The sequence below is a fragment of the Pseudopodoces humilis genome, chromosome 15 (genome assembly GCF_049639895.1).
Source record: "Pseudopodoces humilis isolate 2021_Gansu_Grassland_sample_001 chromosome 15, ASM4963989v1, whole genome shotgun sequence".
Classification (NCBI taxonomy): Eukaryota; Metazoa; Chordata; class Aves; order Passeriformes; family Paridae; genus Pseudopodoces; species Pseudopodoces humilis.
The window spans coordinates 13,188,626-13,210,898 of NC_142214.1; the positions used below are offsets into that span (position 1 = coordinate 13,188,626).

The 22,273-nt window shown below is 43.9% G+C and overlaps 1 protein-coding gene across 6 annotated transcripts in view; it reads right to left on the reverse strand.

Annotated features, from left to right (window-relative positions):
- GPR50 (G protein-coupled receptor 50) overlaps positions 1-22,119 on the reverse strand; it is a 67,185-nt gene extending 45,066 nt beyond the window's left edge. For 5 of the 6 annotated variants that reach the window (XM_088062791.1, XM_088062792.1, XM_088062793.1 and 2 more), the window contains exons 1-2: positions 21,812-21,911; positions 21,600-21,686 (exon numbers count right to left, since the gene is read on the reverse strand). In XM_088062791.1, the coding sequence (XP_087918917.1) occupies positions 21,600-21,686; positions 21,812-21,842 (118 nt within the window). In that variant the 5' untranslated portion in view covers positions 21,843-21,911. Of the gene's footprint in view, positions 1-21,599; positions 21,687-21,811; positions 21,912-22,040 lie in introns of those variants that run through there. The other variant, XM_014260939.2, reaches the window with a different exon arrangement.
- Between the last annotated feature and the right edge of the window lie 154 nt (positions 22,120-22,273).

Genomic DNA, 22,273 nt, shown 5'->3' on the forward strand with positions numbered 1-22,273 from the left:
TGTGTGTTGGATCTGGAACTGTATTATTCCATCCAAAACATAAGATAATCTCTGCAGTTCAAAAAACCTGAAAATTCAAGGATTGGCGAAGTATGGCATCTGGAGAGTCACTGCTCTTTCCTCACACACTTCCTGGCACACTCCAGCACACAGGTTGTACAAACAATCTTTTGTATGGAACAAGAGTGCTTGGCTCCTGCTACAACACAGTTTGTTCTTAATTGCCTCAGAAAATGTAATTTCCACTGCATCAAACAAGAAGAAATTTGGGAACAGAATATTTCACTGTGACTTCAAGCTCTTTTACTTTCCTTATAAAACTAAAGTGTTGGGTTGGGGTTTTTATTCAAGAAAGTTTTACCTGAAAACCTTAATTTCTGAAGATGTCAAACCCACTATTTTCTTCTTCCTCACAACACAAAAAGAATTGTTTTCTGCAAAAAAGAATCTAGGAAATCAATTACTTAATTTTTCATCAACAAAGATTTCTTCTGTAAAACATCATCTCTCACTCATTTGAGAACCTGCAGTGCTGCCATTGCTCACTCCCTGGAAGAAAACACAGAAACATATCCACATCTCAGTATTTCAGAAACATCATTGGTTTGAAAGCCAACAGGGAAAAACCTAAGAGTAAGAATTGAAGGCCATATTTTCTTCTAGTGTTAACTGGTCACATTCTGAAATGAAGGCTGACAAAGAAAATTTGGCTAAAGAATAGGCTGAAGCCAGAATGCTCTATCACTAAGGAAATCCTCTCAGGGAAACTGCAGTTTGGCACATCTTTCCTCTCAACCTTTGAGCTCTGCCTCCAGGAAGCAATAAAAATAAGCAGTTATCTGTAAAACCTTTAATGGTGATTTTTAACTTGGGACATGAAGTAGAGCAGGAGAAAACACACTCAAGAATAATAAAAAGTATTCCCTTAAAAGGGTTTTAAGAGAGAAAAAGGTTGAGGAAAACACAGGTTGCACTATATGCCTACATCAATACAACTTAGTGGAATTCCCACCCTCCTGCAAAACTCACAGATGTGACTACATATGGGCATCACAAATTAAAGCAATGGAAGCTGATGAGTAAAGTGTCTCCTCCTTATGTATTGCCTGCTTGCTGCAGTCAGCGGGACAGTTCCCTCTCTAATGTCAATGAGTAAAGTCAGGAATAAGAGCAGAATGTGCAGGACAATGCTGAAAACTGCTGCTAGTTCACTTTAAACTCAGAAGCCGCACTCAGATTTATTCTGAAATGGAAGTGACAGTAGAAGGAAAATTCCAGCCCCTCCCAATTCCTTCTGTTTTCATACAGGATTGGACTGAAGCAATTAAAAAACCAGGAGAGAGATTGGGAGGGAGGAAGGGGACCAGGATGGATGGAATTCTGGGGAAGTCAGGGGGTGAAGGCACTGCACACTCCCTTCTAGAGACCCAAAAAGTACAGCTACCTTCAACTTTTGACACTTTGAAAACCCTGCAAGATTTCTGTCAGCAGAAGCACAAGGCTTAGTCCTGCCCCTGCAGACAGGGCAAGGCATAATGACACATCTGCATTTCACATTATCCATTTAAGACAGGATTCACATTTTTTTCCCCTCAGATTGCTGTGTCATGGGAAGCCAAACACAGCTCTCACTGAACTAGTGTGACCTCTGCAAGGAGAAGCAGTAGGTCTTAAAACACATGCTCCTTCATTTCCCTACAGGCAGAGTTGGAAATTGAAATGTTCTGTCCATTACATGCAGCCTGAGCCAGGGTGAGCATGCTGGAGACTGCGTGGGAACAAGCCCTCTGAAAACAAACCCAACTTTGCTGTTTCTTGGAAGTGTTGGGTCCAGCCTCTTTGGCACATGATTAGAAAGATGCTTTGTGCCTTACCTCACCACAGTGCATCACGTTTTGGGGTGATGTCTCCACAGCACACACCCACTAGCTACAGGCTAAGACAGTACCTTCTTCTCTAAGCATTTACCCTCCGTCACTTACACATTCTCCTGCAATGTGCAAATGGTATATAAAGACAGTATCAGGATTAATTTGGATTGTTATCCATGTACAGAGGTTTGTAAAGGAAGGCAATGCTGGCTCTTCTCTGTATTAGGAAGAGAAGGGAAAACACACTGGGAAGGTACCTATGCTGCTGACACCATTTAAAGTCCAGAAGAAAGCCTTACTTTTAGTAGTCTTCTGATCATTTACAGATTTCTTTCCATGAATGTGGTCATGTGTTTACAACAATACTTGCAGCTGTTGCAACAGTCATATAAACATTGAAAGGACACAAATTCAAAAGTTCAAATAATATCATTCCTTTATGATTAATGTTCATTACTAACCATCCAAGAACCAATACTCTAGAGATGTATCTTGCAAGCTTGAATGACATAATGTGAATTACCCATGTAATATCAAACACAAAACTAGATACTTCATAAAGCCCAGGTTAGAAGTCACAAATTTCTTCAACTCTGTAGCACTTAGGGTATGTAGTCATTTAGATAATTACACAGATTTTGACTCTGACACAGAGTATCATGTGAATGATTGCCTATCTACACACATTTCCCAGAGACACAATCACAGAGGCCTTAATGGAGAACAACACACAACTACATACGGAAAAAATAACAAGAATCAAACACACTTTATCATAGAATCATAGAAAAACAGATTGTAAAGGGTCCCCAAGGATCATCTGGTCCAGCCTTTCTTGGGAAAAAGAAATCTCCACAAGACATTGTTGAGGCACTGAAAAGATGTGGAAAACTGGAAAGAGCACTCACTCTGAGAGCATAAGTCATCATTCTCTTAAAGATAGCAGAATTGGATGTTTATTTCTTACTAGAAGAAGCAGAAAAGCATTTTATGAGACTCATAAATCCACATCCACAGACAAGGGAATCCTCACCATTCCTCTCTTTTTCATTTCTATCCCAGTCCCTTGGTGCTTTCTTCTATTTTTCAGAGGAAAATAGGAAAAGTGAGTGCAGTGGGAAACCTGATGTTATAGGAAAACTAACCCACTTGGTACTTCCCCTCCCAGTACTGACAAGACTCAAGGGTAAATTCCCTCCTTTGCCTTTTTTGCTACTTAGGACATTCCTAACAGGTCTGATCCTGGTGTACTGAAGCAAGCATGAACACTCACACTTCTTCTGTGGCAACATCAGCACCATCCCTTTAAAGATGTTTCTGAAGGATGGATTTAGCAGGGGATTGTAGGTAACCTTATAAGAAATTGTTTCCGGTGCTTTTCTATTCTTCAAACTGCATCTCATCCCATCCCACAGCATTAACTGTCCTGTTTTCAAATTTTAGGAGGATAAAGAGCATCAAGCACCATAAAAAAAAAACAAACCTGCAGAAAGTACCCCCTCATAAAGTAACTTTAAATTCTTCCTCTTGATTTGGAACATACTTGCATACATCTAAAGTGTATGAATTCACATAGTTATGTCTGATACAACAACTAAAAGGCTTCCCCAGAAGTCATATAGAGCACCAATGCAAGGGGTTGCAATACACAGAGCTGTTGAAAGCTTACATTTTTATTTGTTTTCCTTTTGGATCAGTGCCCTGCATTTTCAGGTCTCTATAAAAAATTGCTTTGACTTTCTGAGTGCCACTAGAAGCAGAAAGTTTTCAGAAAGCCAGGTAAATAAGGTCAGTATTTGCCATATTAAATTAATCCACAGAGGTCTGTGTTTTCTCATACCTCATGGAGACCAAAGGGTTGATGAACACTGAGCCTGAGAACAGCCACATCAAAGCAGACCTGAGGGTCATCTGGTCCCATGCCCTGTACCACCATTGCCAGAAGGACCTGCCTCATGGAAAAGTTCCATTTTACCTTATATGCACATTTACATTTTTCAGCAGTAATAGAGTGTTTTGACAAGCTGCAATCGACCTCCAGTCTGCAGTAAAATTTGACTTTTTGTTCCAATTTTAAACACCAAAACCCAAATCTGGACATGGCAATTCCCCATAGTACAGAAATTAAGAGTCAAAACCATTCGCTTCCTAAAACAATATACAGAGCCAAATTTGTAATCTTTCCCTGCCTTTCCCCATTTGGCAGAGGGGAATAATCCCATACAATGGCACATGTCTGATATAACTGTCCTGGGGAAATTAGAGCCTTATATCTAGAAAAGGAGAAGTCCTACATTACTAAGGTTTCTTCTACCACCAAGGGAAAGAAACATTGCCTCCTGGTGATTAAGACTGTAATTATTATTATAAATTCTGAAACACTTTGAATTACATTTTCTTAAAATGGGCACCATTTTTAGTGCAAGTTGATTTAACCAATTATTTATTCATGGCTTAAGAAGCCTGTTTGCTTCACATGGTCAGCACATTTTACTCAGTATATTGTATTACTGGCTTGTTGCTATAAACAGTCCATTTAAATTTAGACAGAAGCTTTTGGAAAAGTTCTATTTCTAACAAATATGTGAATTAGAACACTAACTGCATTGATCAGGAACCACTGGTTTCTTCTAAACTCTTTAACATTTACCTCCGTGCCTCAGGTTCTCAAAAATGTTCACAGGTTCTAGCTGAAGTTCCCATTCAAACAAAGCTTTCTATTCAGGCCAATCCTAATATTCAGTCAATTAAAGATCAAGAGGAAGTCTGCCAGATAGCACTGCCAAACTGTGAAATTTCTGCAAATAAATCAGAATCAGACTTCCCCATGGTAGTGTTAATAAAATACATCCAGCTTTGCTAATAAATCTGCAGGACTTTTCTCCATTTTCTGACATATAAAAGCTTTGGTTTTACTGGCATTGTTGCAAAGAAGGTCTTAATCAAAACTAGCCATGGAAGAAGAGAAAAAGTCTTTAAAATATGGCCAGATACACTTTTGTCAAGAAATGACACCTTTTTAACCACTGTGAAATTAAAATGTACTTTTTTACTGAATTACTTCCAAAGTTCTAGCTTTAAGGTGTTGGAGAAAAAACAGACTACACCACTGATACTGTACAGAGCTCTACAACCAGCTCCTCTTGGACTACTTCATATTTGAATTTTTAAAGATGTTGCCAGGAACCAAATACAGTTGTTTGTTCTCCACAGTGCTTACAGCACTTTATAAAGGTCATATGCTGTTCCCTCTCCTGAAATTTCCATGTTGCAGTTTCTTAATTGTTCATCGTTTTCAGGATTACAGTTTTTACTTGGCTCTTTGGAGAAGGAAATATTTCTAAAAGAAGCATCACAGTCAAGTATGTATAAAGCTCGGCAGAGAAACACCGGCTCCCTATTATACTCCTTTCCTCTATTCAGAGCAGAAGTTGAAGTCACATGTATGTTAAGAGGCATTTCCTGTTTTACAACTTTTTTTTTTTGAATGATGGCTGCCCGCTGGTGTGGAAAATTAGAATCTAAATCAAACATGAATTAGATAAAGCCATAAGCTAGAATGATGAGGCAGTGATTGACCCTGTATGCTGGGCACTGGTGAGGCCCCACCTTGAATTCTGAGTTCAATTTTGGGTCCCTCACAAGAAGGACATTGAGGGGCTGCAGCGTGTCCAGAGAAGGACAACAGAGCTGGGGAAGGGTCTGGAGCACAAGTCTGATGAGAAGCAGCTGAGGGAGCTGGGCATGTTTATCCTGGAGAAGAAGAGGCTCAAGGGGGACCTTATCACTCTGTACAATTGCCTGAAAGGAGGTTGTACCAGGTGGAGTTGGTCTCTTCTCCCAGGTAAGAAGCAACGGACAAGAGGAAATGGCCTCAAGTTGCTTCAGGAGAGGTTTAAATTGAATATTATGAAAAATTTCTTTACCAAAAGGGTGGCCAACCTCTGGAATACGCTGCCTAGGGACATAGTAAAGTCATTATCCTGGCAGGGTTTTAAAAGACATGTAGATGTGGCATTTAGGACATGGTTTAGTGATGAACATGGCAGTGCTGGGTTAATAGTTGAATCTTGAAGGTCTTTTCCAACCTAAACAATCCTATGATTCTCTGATGTATTGGTATCTTAGAGATGCAATCATTATTTTTGTTAACCATCACATTTCAAAAAAACATTAGGCTATCAATTAGTATGCAAAAAGTCCATTGTTCAGCTCAAATAACTTGGCTAGCTGTATCTCCATTGTCTTAGAACAACACTGAAACATGCAACCCTGTTTGGTCCCTTTAGCCTTTAAAGTATCTGTTTATACAAACCCTTCCCTGAGCTGCTAGAATCACTGATAAATCAATTTACCTTTTTTTTAGAAGTTGCAACTTTTGATAAGATGACAAGATACACAATGCACTCATGTTGGTGTATCAGTGCCTGGGAGAACAGGGTTGGTTTTGTGTGGTTTTTAAACAATTGATTTTGAACAATCGAAAATAAAAATCTGGTTTTCAACATAGATAAAAGCTATATGAATAAATAAATATTAAGAAAGTAATTAATAGGTATCACACTGTCAGGTTCCAATGAGGCTGTAATTACAGATGAGATTGTGCATGGAGATATTCAGAGATTAAGGAAGAAGACTGGCAGAAGAGAGCAAATATGTGAAACTCAGCTCATTGTCTTTATATTGCTTCCCCGAGTGAAACTCTCTTGGCCTACTTCCATGGGAGTGCCACAGGGGAGGGTGACTGAGATGCAGACACATGGCAGGCAAACCTAAACATCAGACTTGATCTCACCCTTTCCTTTTAAACCCTATATAAATCCATTCACATAGGCAAAGGCTTATGTTTCTGAACAATGATTCAGAAGGCAACAAGCTGCTTCACAAATTAATTTTGGACTCCTCTTGCTCTATTTCTGTCTTTTTGTTGCTTAAAACTAGCTGTGTTTTGTTGTTCTGTTAAACTGTTTTAATGCAGGTCATTTACTCCTCAGACAGAAGGGAAAAAGCAGATGTGCTTGATGTCTTTAATGCACTATCTTGCAGCACTTTCAAAATCCATGTGAAGACTGTCTTGTCCTGCTTTGAATTTTATCTGGCTTCTTACTTCTCAAGATACTCCCAACATAATTACAGGCAGACATTGTTAGTCCCTGAAAAAATTAATACAGTAGAATTGTGAGGAAGGCAGGGAAGTACAAGAGGCATAAGGAACAGATCTTATACATTAGCAGATATCTACCATTTGAATTCATAGACTTAATATATTTAAACAACCCATAAACATTTGGAAACTTAGGTGTTACTGGACTGATGAGTTATAATACACTTTTTGATAGAAAATGCGAAAGAATTGTGCTCTTGGTGCTGGAGGTTGAGAGTTTCTGAACGTCAGTAGCATTTCACAGCTTGGAAATGCACTTAAAATCTAAAATAATTTTAGATGAAGGGAGAAAGAATGAGACAAAGAAACCAATATGATGTGAGGGGAAACTATAGTTCCACAGGCAGGTGATCTATAGGTCTCACATCCTACCACCATTACTTCTCACAAGGAAGAACCGTTATCCCTGATGCAGCACTTAAAATGCAAACTGAGCACTTTCGACAGAAATAAAGTAAACCAGATGATGGGATGGTGTCATGGTTTGCCTCAGCAAATAACCAAACACCACACAGCTGCTCACTAATCTCCTTCCAGTGGAATGGGAGAGTGAATGGGAAGGGGAAGAGGTAAAATTTGTGTGTTAAGAAAAAGACAGTTTAATAGCACAGAAATGGAAGTAATAATAATAATAATAGAATTAGAATATGCAAAACAAGTGATTGCACAATGCAATTGCTCACCACCTGACAACTGATGCCCAGCCAGCCCTTGAGCAGCAGCTCGTGGCCAGCTTTCCCCATAATTTATAGGCTGAGCATGACACCATACAGTCTGGAATATCCCTTTGGTCGGTTGGGGTCAGCTGTCCTGGTTGTATCCCCTTCTAGCTTATGTCCCCCTAGCTGGCAGGGCAGCATGAGAAGCTGGAAAGTCCTTGAGTTAGTGTAAACACTAACTCAAGCTTAGCAACAACTAAAACATGAGTATGTTATCAACTATTCTCATTCTAAATCCAAAGCTCAGAACTGTACCAGCTACTAGGAAGAAAATTAACTCCATCCCAGCTGAAACCAGGAGAGATGGACACAAACACAACTTCTTTCAGGTACCACAGCCCTAAAAATCTCCTTGTCTAGGACAGAGAAAGCAGCACATAGTCTGTCTGAAGTGTATTGGTGTGGCAGCAGTCCCCTGGAAAGGAGGCTCTTGTTACAGTCCGCAGATTGTCATCATCATAAAGAAATTACATCTTCTGTCTTCCTTTCACAAGGGTGAAAGATAAGAATAAACATTACCAGGCTCAGTTTTGAGGGAGGGATATCAATAGCATTGGGGTTTGTTCATAGCTGCCCAGAAAGCCAGCACAAGGGCTTTCTAACTACTCACACCCTCCACAACAGGAAACTGAAAACCATTTTTGACAAGCACACAGCCAGACAGATCACAGGCAGAGGCCTAAGAAAGGGGCTGTATCCAAGCCAAAGCTACTTTCATCTCTTTTGCCACTTAAGAACACTTCAACTTCAGACTGTCCTTTTGCCAGCACTGCAGGGAACTTCTACAACAGCTTCCCCTGTTCTATTTCTGTGCCACTTCAAGGCCACTTCAGTAGAGATCTCACCTTTAAAGTCGGCACCAGTAAGGACAAAAGGTCCAAAATCAGAAGACTTTTATACAGTCTTGTTTTAGCATGATTGCAAAATAACTATCTTTCTATTAGAGCAGAGCTGTACAAGTATTTGTTTAAGTGATTTGTGTCCAAAGGAGGGCAACAAGGCTGTTAGAAATAGCCTTTCCATGAGAGTCTAGACCAGGCAGGGGATGTTTTGTTCACTGCAGCTGTTCTGAAAACAGGGCCCTCTTGAGTCCCCAGCAAGGTCTTAGGTCATTAGGAACTGGCTTATCAGCATCTGTGAGGAACAAGAGTGCATTGCCTTAAAAAATCTGTTTTCCTATGAGGATAACACCAGTGCCAGTGGGGTTGGAATGAGATGATCTTTAGAATCCCTTCCAAAACAAAGCATTCTCTGATTCTATCACTGAAGGACCAGAAGACCAGTACGTTCGCCAAAATGTTTGATCCTCCTAACCTAGGTCAGTAGTGCCATGAAGTCAGGCACCTTTCAGCAGGCAGGGGTAGTTGAACTGCTGTGGGCCCAAATGTATCTCAGAAAGGAATGCAGCTGGACCATCTGCAGAAGCTGCAAATATGTGCATTGTCAGGAACAGCAGAGCCATGACTCCTGCTGCTCCTCCTTGGTCTGACTGCTGGCCATGGTAGTAACTCTCAGCCTCAGACAGGATTGCCTCTTCCAAGGCAATTGCCTCTCCCACCACAAGCATCCATCCTGTTTCCACACATGTCCCTCCTTCTCCCATCACACCTGTGTTTTTCTGCAAGTACTCACACCACACTTCTGTCTTCCCTACAGAAACTCCCATGGATGAGCATGGCAGAGGCAGAGTTTGCAATCCATACTGTAAGGTCTGACTATTTTGGTGCCTATCAGCTACACCTACTCTTGAAGTGTTTTGTCAGCAAGTTTTCCACTTAGTCCAATTAATTTTGACTAATCATTTTTGATTGGAAGAAAGACTGTTTAAGACACAAGCCATAATGGCAGAGCTCACCACTGACTTAATGCTCACATCTGAGGTACAGCAGAAAATATTTTTTTTTCATTTTTAGTCTTCCCTTGAAAAAGCCAAGATATAATCTCTGCCTTGACAACATGTACTTCTACATAAAGGCACCAGTATACTTCATTCCAGTCTAATTCCTCCCTGCAAAGCAGAGCACTGAAAACTCCAGAGATGCTGCAAATATTTTTGGAAAAGCCAGAAAGAAAACAGGGAGAACTAGTGATGGAAAGCAGAGGACAGCTAACTCTTCAACTTATCTTCATTTTGGAACACCTCTCCTATGAAAGAAAAGCTTTGGGTGTGTTCAGTCTGGAGAAGGTTCCAGGGAGACCCTACAGCACCTTCTAGTACCTAAAGACGTCTGGAAGAAAGATGGGGACAGACATTTTAGCAAGGGCTGTTGCACTAGGACCAAGGGGTAATAGGTTTAAATTAAAAGAGGGTATATTTAGATTAAATATTAAGAAAACATTTTTTACAATGACGATGGTGAGCCACTGGTATGGGTTGGCCAGAGTGGTGGTAGGTGCCCCATTCCTGTAACATTCAAGGCCAGGTTGGACAGAGCTCTGAGTGACCTGATCTAGTTGAAGGTGTCTTTGCTCCGTAAAGGAGGGTTGGATTAGATGACCTTTAAACACCTCTTCCAGTCTAAAGCATTCTGTGAATTCTGATCTTTGCTACTGCTGTTTATTGAGGTGCTGAGATAGACTGACCACTTGTAAATAAGTTAAAGGCACCAAACTCAGAAGAGATGGGTATTTTCTGTCAGATATTAACAGATCCTGCCAGTGTGAGCATGATCTGACTTCCACCAGGAGTCACAAGAGCAGAGGTGAGAGGGGAGCTTGAGAGAAAAACAGGAATACTATCTTTGGCAACTCCATACTACACTAAATGCTACTGGAAACCTCTTCCAGGAATATTCTATGTTGTCATGACTTGCTTTCAATCTCTCCACTAGGAATTGGAAAGGGTGTTTACTATACTTGAGGTAAAGCTAATACACCTTATGACCACATCCTCATGGCACCACTAGCCAAACTCCTCCAGAATTTCAGTTCCAACCTCCTCTCTGAACACACAGAGAAGCCACAGGACTGTCCTGGGGATGCTGTTAGGCTGGGCTACTTCACTTGGCTAGGCAATCAGTCACAGGTCCTGGGGTTTGCTGTTATTTAGGCTGGCGCATGTCAGCTCTGCAGAGAAGCCATAAAGTCAGTGTTGAGAGATCTCACCACCTTCCCAGCACTCAACAATTGAGACACTGTTCAGAAAGTTCCAGAGCATCTCCAACTTGAGGAGGGAGGACCTTGACATGTAGAGACTGAAGAACTGTTTCTAGAGGTACTGAGGCTGAAGAACAAACTCAGCTGGTAAAGGTGTAGTAGTAGAGGGAGACTGCCCAGTCTGGTCTTTGCTCTCTGAGGCACCTCTGGGAGTGCCAACACAGACCTATGACCCAGACAACTTCAGGGAAAAGCTGCAAGTAGGGAATGACACAACACACAGCTCTTGTCCTCAGACAGCATGGGCCCAGGCTAATGACACAGGCTATTGTTCTCCCATTTTGTTTAAAAAAGCAATGACTTACGTGGATGTTGGCTTTGGAGTATGTGCTTGGCAATGCCAGCAGATAAACAGAAAGGATTTCCATGGAATACCATTTCTGAAAGAAATACATTTAAGTTATTTTTGAAGTATTATTAAATCCAGTAGTGAATATTTTGAATATGGTATAATCCATTTTCCTAGAAACCAGCCAAGAAAAACTGACAGCAGGACAAGGGAAGTGCCACCATGCTGCCATCCCTGTCTCACTGTTCCCTCAGGAACACAAGACTCACATGCCTCCCTCCTCCATCAGTGTGCCTTAAAAACACAGTTCCCATCAGCCCTTTCCTTACCAGACAAGCCTGGATCCTTCCTTCTGATCCTGACCCTGCTCTCCTTTGAGCCAGGGACCCCCCATCGGCCCATGTCAGCCTGGTGCTGACAAATGCACTGGGAGGGCAAATGCAAGCCACTAAAAAGGCTTGGCAGAGGTATTTCAGCAGTCTGCAGGTGGGACTGAGGGCCAAAGAACTGACACAGTGAGATCTGGATGGCTGTCACCATTGACACTGGCCGGCAGATACAAGCAGGAGACAAGCAGGTGGATTGGGTAGGTTATAGAAGAACCAGCCCTGACCACAGATTGTCTCCCAGTCTCCAGTACTTCTACCCTAAAAACACAGCCCAAATCCATACTCAGGCACCAGGACTCCAGTCTTCTGCTCCCCCTTGTCTTCTCTACCTGCCATTCACTCACTCCACAAACCCTCCTATGCCATGTTTGTATGTGTCTTGGTTTGAGAAGACAGATGTCTGCTAAGGGAGGTAGAAACCTCCCTTGAAATGGAAAAAATGTAACCCGCCACCACCTCCCTCCCCCAAATTACTATAATCTTGAAATCGAAGTGCTATCAGGCAAAGATATAGGAATAGGAATAACAGTTCTTTACTAAGGAAAATAAAGTAAAAAGAAAAATGCAGTAGTACAATAAACCAACACACTGACAGAGTCAGAATACAACCTGACACCCTGGTGGGCAGAGTGTTAGTAGCAGTCTGATTAAATGGTGGCTGCACTCCTCCTGGAGTGAAGGTGTGGTTCTGTTGAAGCAATTATCCCATAGAAGGGTGTAGTTCTCTTCTGAAGGTACAGTGATAGTATAGATGGGTCTGGTCTTTCCTCTTAGAATCCAGTGAAGAAAGACTATGGTGTTCTGAGTCGCTGATGATATCCAGGTAGGAATGCTTGGCTCCTCCCCCTGGGTGGTGCACCTCACAGTGGGATGATTTACATGATCAGTCATGCAGTGAGACTCAATGGCCCATTAACAGAAGATATCCTGATGAAGGGACTATGGGTAGTGGAAAAGAACACTGCCCCAACTGGTTGTAACAGCTGGTCTGTTAACAGAAGATATCCCCCAGTTACAGGATGGGTCATAAAAGAGATAAAGATCACTGCCCCACCTGGTTTTAACAGATGGTAATAAAATACATATTTCTGGTTCTATCTTGCATTGTAACCCAAGACAGTATGCAAGTCCAGGGATAGCTTAAGCTGCAGTGATCACCTAAAGGAATAGGGTCTCCTCACCCTGCAACACACAGGAAAGAAAGCTAGTTACTCTGCAGAAGTAACTGGAAAATCCTGAGCCACTTGGTAAACATCTCCTTTTCCTAAATCGCTCATTCTGAATCTCCTCACAAGCAGGACTGAGCTAAAGCCACCAGAGAAGCCCTGTGCCCCCATCCCAGTTCATGCAGGCAGCTGTGGACACTGGGAAGGCTGCTCCCTCCCACCTGGCTGCCAGGTAGCACTCCCTGGGGCAGCATAGGCCAGGGCTCCATATCCTAATGCATCCAAATGCAACTCTGCTGTGGATTTCACCCATCCCATTAAGATTCAATTTGGTCTATTTTCGACTGCAGTATCTGCAGAAATAAAACTCACAGCTGAGATCTGAAGGCCAGACAATGGACCAAGAGTAAGATGAAATATGTTAAACTCCATTTAAGTTATATCTCATAGAGCACATGGGAACTGCAGGCTGTGTGCCTGCTCAGTACCACAGGGTTGGGGTTTGCTCCTAGAAAACACCAGGGTCTCTTGAGCCTGCCTACCCTTACTGCAAAACATGAATGTCTGCAACAGGAAGAGCTTCCAGCTCTCCCCACCTTTCCTCTTGGGATAGGGAAGGGGTGCAGCTCAGTCAGAGTATCCCACTGCTCACTCTAACTTGCTTTTGCTGTGCTTGGTACATCCCATTACAATTTCTGCTGCAGCCAGATTCTCACCAGTCCATTAGCATTCCCACTTATCCCCCTCCTCCCTCACCCTCTGTGCATCCTCCTGCCCCAGGCCCAGAAGCATTGCATCCATGTCAAAGGACAGCAGGGATTCAGGGCAGGTGAGACTCTGGGCTGCTGGAACTCAGTCCCCTACAGACACCACAGCATTTGTCAACATCACATCTGAAGGTGATACTGGGGATTGTTCAACAAAACAAGATCTGAGGTCTCTCAACATAAGACATCAAGGGGATAGTCTCAGAAGACAGGGACTCACTAATCCTCATTCCAGTTTTCAGGAATGAGGAGAGTTAAACATGAGAAAGCTACACCACAGGTTTCCTTTTACATCTTCCAAAAAAAGCAGTCCCATCAGATTGGGGCTGTGGCAGACATGACTGCTGTGGGACTGTGGCACAGCATTCTCCTAAGGACTGTCCTGTCCTCCTCCATCCCTGCTTTCTGCTGTGGGACTTGGAAGGAATTAAACATCCTGCACAGAGAGACAAAGGCAAACAAAATGCAAACAAAATGAAAAAAAGAGAAAAGCATACAAAATCCATCTCTGAATTAATTGCCATTTTATTTATAGGCAATGACATGACAGCTTTCTTTCTAAGCCTTTTAATTAATCACAGGGAACTGTTACTTTGCACATATATGCCCACCTTCCCTCTTCCTGATATATGTTCCAGCTCATATTGAAGGACTGTCTACAAGGCAATTAATTATTTGTCATTATCTATGCCAGCACTTGACTCTCCAGATCTTTCAAGAACATCAAGTCCTTGGGCAGCAATGGTCTTTGGGCAGAAAAGAAGAGCCTTTGCTAGAGACAGGGAAAGGCACAGGGCTTGGAGGGATTGAGAAAGGAAGAACAGGAGCTCAGCACTGTGCTGAACATGGCTTGCTCTCTTGTCCATAGGGTGGCCGTCTGGGGAGGAAGGGTGTTATTTTACATGATACAAGACACAAATCTGCCTAGTAACAGGATTTTTGTTTCAACTAATTTGTGGGTAACTGTATAGAGACCTACATGTGCAACAGAATTTTTGTCAAACACTGCAAAAACAAGTATTCATCAGTTCAGAGATGCCAGACTTACTGTTTCTAGTAGAAACCTGATTCTTTGCTGTATTGGTTTTGCACAGCCTGATTTTTGGTAGTAGGGGGACCACGAAGATGGCTTCTGTGAAAGCTCCTGGAAGCTTCCACCATGTCCAGCAGAGCCAATTTCTGATGGCTCTGAAGATGGACATGCTGCTAACCGAAACTGAGTCAATGAGAGAGTTTGGTAATGCCTCTGTAATGACATATTTAAGAAGGAAATCAAAAAGTCACAGGTTTTGCTTCTAGTCAGAGGAGGAGGTGAGAACATGTGAGGGAATACAACATGGAGACACCAGGGTCAGTGGAGAAGGAGGAGAGGAGGTGCTCCAGTTACTGGTGCTGAGTGGGGAATTCAGCAGGCTCTGGTGAAGACCATGCTGAAGCAGTTATGCCCATCTGCATATCCCCCATCCATGGGGATCCACGGGGGATGCAGAGATCTACCCGCAGGCCACGGGAGAGCTGCCCAAGCCAGAGTAGGAGGATATCTGGAAAAGGCTGTGATCCAGTGGAGGGAGAGGGCTCCTTCTTCCAACTGGAACAGCCTGTCCTTGAAGGACTGCACCCCGTGAAAGCAGAGACCCACATCGCAGCAGTTTTGGGAGGACAGCAGTCTGCCTGTGGGGGAGCTCACATTGCAGCAGGCGTGGTAGGCCTGCTGCTCATGAGAATGGACCCAGGCTGGAGAAGTTCACAGAGAATGGTCTCTGTGGGAGGGATCCCATAGCCTCACAGGGGAAGGACTGCTCTCCTGGAGCAGTGGAAGAAAATCTCAGTGATGAACTGACCACAACACTCATGCCCTGCCTCCCTGCACTGTCAGTGGGAAGGAAGGAGGGGCTGGGGGGAAGCAGTGTTTTAAGGGCTTATTTTACTTCTCATTATCCTCCTCTGACTCTGTTAGTAATAAATTCACTTTGCAACCATAAGTTGAGCATATTTTGTCCTTGAAGTGTTTCTCCCAGTCCTTACCTCACTCATGAAGCATTAGTTTTGGGGTTTTTTTCCCTCTCCGCTGCCCAGCTGCAGCAGGGGAGGGTGAACAAAAGATTATCATGAGTGCCTAGCACTGGGTCAGTGTCAAACCATGACAATTCCTCTCAAATTTATCACTTATATTTATCACTTGACCACATACCATCTGGCTCCCAAACCACTGGTACACATGAATGTACACTAAGCACTGCTGACTTCCTGAGTGACTAACAGTGCTCCAACTCCATTCCCCAGCCACACATCCATGACTTACAGCGTAGTGTTCAAGTCCTGCTCCAGTGGGAGGAGCAAATTACTGAGAGTGGGAGGAGCAAAAATTTGTACTGGGAGTTACACAGAGCTTCACAAAGGGGCTCCTGAGATCCAGGGTTCCTAAAAATACTTGCATCTACATAAAGACTTTTTCCTCTGAAAAAATAAAAAGAAAAAATAATTCCAAATATTGGAAGCTTTGACCTCACAGAGTTGATGGGATGGAATCCCCTTGGGAACCTAAATGGAGCTGCATGAGGGACCAATTTAGAAATATTTCTGAAGCAACTGTGCTACAAAGCAACTTAGGAGCTGCTCATGCCTGGGTGAGTTGCCAGTTCCTCCAGAGCTCTGGAAGCACAGCATGGGAGCAGCACAGCATGGAGCCACAAATGCCAGTTGGAGCAAGACAGTGCCTGAGCCTCCTCCTTGGCACTCTGGACACAGCCCAGGAGAAGCTCAGAGCAGCATTGCTGGAAGGAGGGATATGCCAGAGCCTGGATGGGAATCCAGCCTGAACCCTCACCAATGCAGGAGCAGGTGAATGTGAAGATGATGCCGTCAGAGACCTCTCCAAATCAGTTTGGCCATGGGGCTGTGCCTGTGGCTCCAACACAGCCTGAACAAATGCTATGTCTCTGTGTCTCACTGTGCAAGACATCTTCTAGGAAAAGACAGGTCAAGACTGTTCTCCACTTTATGCTCCTATTACACCTAAAGTTCACACTTCACCTTAATCCAAACCGACTTTCTCACAGGTTTCATCCCACTGTCACTCCTGCTTCTCCCACCTCCTCCAGCCAGCAGCCCCACTCCAGCACCCACCTGCAGAGCCACAGGAGCAGAGGGCTGCAGCAGAGGGACAGATCCATCCCCAGCTTCAAAGACTTCTCTGCACCAGCTCTACAGCCCATGCCCTCACTGTGCTGAGCTCCAGCCCCAGCCAGGCTTCTCTGGAGCAGCCTTAACACTGCAGGTACCATTCCCGTTGCTGGCAGCGCAGCGGGGAACACTAGCAGTCAGCTTGATATGGCAAATTCTTCACCAACCGGTTGGTGCATCAGTAGCAAAGCTAAAAGCAACCAGTGGCATGGACTGTCCCCCTCAAGAGCTGAGACATTTGTCAGCAGCTCTCCCCTCTGATGTCACAGGTGCCCATCCCTGCTGAAGGGCAAGGGGGTACTGGGTGCCACCCTTCCACATCAGAGGACCCAGGAGGTGGGGAAGACCCAGGAGTGCCAACAACCTTCTTACTGTTTAACCAACAAACAGCCTGTTGCCCTCAGCAGAGCCCCCCCTGAAAGCCCAGCCACCTGTGACAGGGCCCCGCTCATTTCAGGGGGCCATGGGCTCGGTACATCAGCATCACTGATAGGAGTTTGCTGTAGACAAGTGAATCAGTGGGATGGATGAGCAGCTCCTGAAGCATCTACCCACAATATACAGCAAGAGGAGATGTAATTTCAGGCTTATGGCAGATGTTGGAGGGTTTGTGGTGCTAAAAAATAATTTAAAAAATCTCAACACTTACATATAATAGATAGCTTTCTAAGACTTCTAAGATTTCTAAGGAAATCTTGCAGTAGCTGGAAGAAAACCAATCACAGTTCCCAACTACATTTGGGGTAAGGAAACAGAACACGGTACAAAACATCTCCTAAAGGTCAGTTTCACAAAACTAGAAAGAACCAGACACAAAAATAACTGAGAGAAAACCCCTAAATATAAGTAAGTGTGACAACGCTTATTGAAGGATGTTTAAAGATGCCTTAGTAGAGCTCTCTTTCCCACCAAGAAAAGCAACAGTACATTTAAAAAAAAAATTACTTGGTTTATAGTAGGAATTTCTTAAGAGCCAAATTTAAAAAAAAAAAAAGAAGTAAAAAAAAGCAGAAATACACTATAATATTAGAGCAAATTCTATAGAATTCAACACATTTTATAAAGAAAGCTAAAAGATATTTAAAAAACCTAGAATCAATAGGTCTATCGGGAAAAAAGCACAATCTATCAATACATTAGGCATGATGCTAAAAAAGTACAGTGAAAGTATCATGATATAAAGGATGCAGAAAGTATAACCATTTCTTTTTATCTTTGCAAATAAGGATGACTTAAATCTCAGCTATAGCAAAATTCTCTGAGAAATGAGTTGGGAAGATCCCCAACACCATCTGCTAACCATCCTTCACATCTGTAATGAGAAAACCTGGACTCAGAGCCTATGAAAGAGCTCACCCAAATTCCTAACATTGACTTTGAAAAAAAACAAACCAGAAGTGTATCCCAGGCCAGCCAGGAAGTTCCAGAGGTCTTGGAATAATAAATAAAAAACCCTGCTCAAGCAAACAAAAACTTAGCACAGTGCCAATATTTCTAGAGGGCAAACAGCTGACCCAGGAAGTGCAGGCTGGTCACCCTGCCCATGCTCCCAACAGGCCAGAGAGTGGCCCATGCTCAGTGATGGAAACACAACTCCTGTTAGTCAACACAGTTTTCTGGCTGGAGGGCTTGTCAAACAGATCTAGTATTTCTTCTTAGAGTTTTCATTTGGCTGACAAAGGTAACAATGTTGACGTAATACATACAGACTTCTGTGTGACACCCAACTTAGGCTGGGGTGACAGCTCAAGAACAAAATCCCTCCCACTACGCAAACAGTTGTGTATACTGTATATCCAAGAGGATTAAAAGTCAGTTGAGCCCGATGACCTCATTGGAGTTATACCTGCACTGCCTACCCCTAGAGAGGTTTTGGATCCCCAGAGATGAGGTTCCCAAGAGTGAAAAGGCCAGTGAGGCAGCAGAAATTTTTCTCTGCACACAAAGCTCCAGGCAGTACTTCTGGGAGACTCGGGTTTCCAGGAATGCATGGCTGTGAGCCTGAGCTTGCAGTGAGTTCAGAAGAACTAGAGAAGGGTACTGCCAGAGCCTCTGTCTAGGGAGCAGGCTAACCCATTGAAAAATATTGTCTGCTTTTAGAGCTGATTTTCACACTTGTAAAGCTGGCCAGAACCGGAATGTAAAGCTGTAAACTCAGCCATACCAGCAGCCTTTGGCTGGTCCTGATGCCGCACATGCCACATCATACACGGCTCACTATCATTGTTTCTTACTTTGTTCCTAATCTGTGCTCAGCACTCTGAGCGCCTTCCAGTAATGGCACTGGACACATCAACTTACATTATACCTTCAGAGATGGAAAGATATGTGCGAGATATGAAAAGAGTGTGATGAAAAAAGATATGAAAGAGTGTGATTTCTCTTGAAAGAGCAAGCTCTTGCCAACTCTCCCAGTGCCCAGCACAAAAGCAGGCTGGTCAGGTTTGTCAAAGTTTTCAGCTGCCAAAAAATTTCAACCCTCCCATAAAAACATATAAACATCCTTCCTGTGAGAGGAGCAGGGTTATTCCTCACACCCTTAACCCTCAATCATGTCATTGCCCTGCACTGTGGACATATAGACCAAAGCCTGGAACTTTTTTTGAACCTCTCTGACCAAACAAATATTTCCAAGTGTCCAGGTAGCTGGATGCAGGAAAGCCTAACACCAGAAGTTGTCCAGCGTGACTGACTGAACAGTAAGCTGTGGATGTGAACTGTATACTACAAAAGACCCCTGGGGCTTTCAGTGAATCCCATCTTCCTCTGCTCACAGGCACCACTCACCTCCTCTTTGCTCAGTTCCAGGCAAATGCTGATGTGAGATGCTGCCCAACAGTCATACTCTATATGCTGTTGTAGCTGTGCTGAAGTGACAAGTTCTTCAGAAATGTCCAGGGGAATGGACCAAAAGCCCCATCCTCACAAGAGTGATCACCCACTGCAGCTACTGAAGCAGTGCCAGTTATATACCCCAGCCTGAATCCAGCTTGTCCTGACATTACAGTTTTAGCTCCAGCTGGATGACCTTGTGTGAGCTTGCTCCAGAAACAGAGGACTTGGTCCTTCCAGGATTTGCCAAGATCTGACACAACCATCACAGGTGCCCTTTTCATTCATTGAACTGGCTTAGGATATATTTGCACATGAGCAGATAAAGTTTGTCCAAAGGACTTCAATCTGGCTGCTGGGTTCCAGATGATCCCCTCTCATTCATGTGGCTGCTCACATGTCAGAGGAAGCATGAACTGAGCTAGATCCCTGACATTTTGTGCTGAGTCCAGGGAGGCTGGCTTCCCAAAACAGAGAGATGCAATATTGTCTGAATACCCTAAGCACATATGATCTTTTTAGCAACACAAGATGGCAACACCTCAATGCAAGTTTGACATTTTACTGAATCAGACCACCACCAGTGGCCTGACCACCTCACCCTCTTGCTGCTGAACCCCTTCGTGATTTATCACAGGCATTCCCAGTTTAGGCTGTGACAGAAGGAGGAACAATGGTAGGTGAACAAAACAGGATGGGTCTTGGGACTTACCACCTTACCACTGCTTCAAAGTCTGTCATGCTGATGCTAGTCACACTCAAGTTCTGTGCACAACAAGAGCCATGTTCCCTCAAATCAGGAAGGTTAGCACTGTTTGCACTTGTGTTGACTTTATTCGTACATGGCGACAGCTTGTACAAAGACCAGACAACAGGATACTGACAAGGACTAAGATCTGGAAAATATCTCTGTGATCACTTCAACAAAAAGCTGTTCTTTTTCACTTTCATGGGAGCTTTAACTCAACTCACAGTGGAGGCAGTCTTAAAACATGAAATGCATTTGAGTGATCAATGATTTGAAAGGTAATAAAAGCAGTTAATAACTTCTAATCTGCTTGCAGCCAGATAACATAAACAGCTAGTTTTCCTGGGGAGAAGGGCAGGGTGCTTCTTTTTCTTCCCCAGAACCACTGATTACGAGCTTGCAGCACCCACATTTTAAAGCAAAGCTGAAGAGAAGAGCAAATACCTTTTGCAACTATACTGCAGGTTCTCATAAACGCAGTACAGCTTGTCTGAGTACTATGGCTGCTATAAGCAGTGTTTTAAGTACCAGTTAAAAAGCAACTTACTACTTGAGGTCACTGTGTTCAGTGCCTGCCCAAGCCAATGGCCATTTCTGTGCTTTCTATCATTAATAAATCAATCAAATGTTAGAGGCACTGGAGTGAAATTGTCCTGTCAGCCTTATCCATTAGGTACTTTTACTAAACCCTGTTGAGTTACTGCTTATTTACAGAAGACTCAGAGAGACAGTGAGACATCAGCATCTCAAAAAACTTGCACATCATAAACACTACAGATATTTCATTAAAGCCATTTTACAAGCTATAAAACTGAGGGTCATTTTATGTCTCTATAAAAGCAGACTGTGATATAGACCTCTGAAAAGCACACTCTATGGTACAATTTTAGCAGTACTACACAGACTACTTAAAATTCCTTACAGAGCAACTTATATCCAGTATAAGTTTTCTATTATTATACTGATATCCAGGACTATTCTTTGCTAAAATAACAAGACTTTGAAGGAAATAAATTTACACACTCAAATAATACAGCCTTCTTAAAAATACTGAATAATATCAGTTTAACAATTTTCCTAGATTAATTACTAATGGACGTCAATACATAAGGCTACAAAGCAGACTTCCAAATTACCAGTTAAAAAAACATGTAAATTCTTCACTCTGCTTTCAGCATAGCAGATTTATAATAAAAATACTAAAACACTGAAACACTGGAACACAAAAGGAAGTTTACAGTGTTGTAATGGACTAGTCTTAAAAACCCGAACACTCTTGCTCAACACCTGACGCGGCACTCGGAGTCGTCCTCACCTGCGCCTCTGCCCCGCTCCTCCCAGCGCGGGTCGGCTGAAGGGACGTGGGTATTACCTGAGCTGGCTCCTCCGTTTGCAGCTGCCTCTGGGGGACAAAAGTTTTGAAAAGTCGGAGGACAGCAGCAGCAGAGAGACGGGACGGGCAGAGAGTGAGCCGGGAACCCGGCGGCAGCCCGGTCACCAGAGAGGGCGGGCACTACTTCAGCTCACCGGCAGCTCGGAGCCGTTGGCCGGGGCACATCGGACCCGGGGCTCCCCAGCGGAGGTGCCCTCACCACCCCGGTGCGGGACTGCGGTTCTGCTCTCGCCGCCCCCCGCGGGCTCCTGCCCCGCCAGCAGCGGTGCTATGAGGGGCCGGGGCGGCGAGCCCGGGGCGCGGTGCGGGGTCGCTCCGCTCCGCCCGCCCCTCACGCCCGCCCCGCGCCCGCCTCGCGCTCACCGGCGTTGCGGAGCTTCTTGTTCCGCAGCACAGAGAGGATGACCAGCGCGTTGCCCAGCACGTCCACTACGATGGTGAAGATAAGCACGACCGCCAGGCCGGTGGCGGCTCCCGCCGCCGGGCCCCCCTCCAGCCGGCAGCCTGAGCAGCTCCCGTTGCTCCCCAGCCGGTCCATATGCACCTCTGCCCGCCACTGCCGGGGCCCCCCCTCCTCCCGCCCCGAAGGCAGCTCT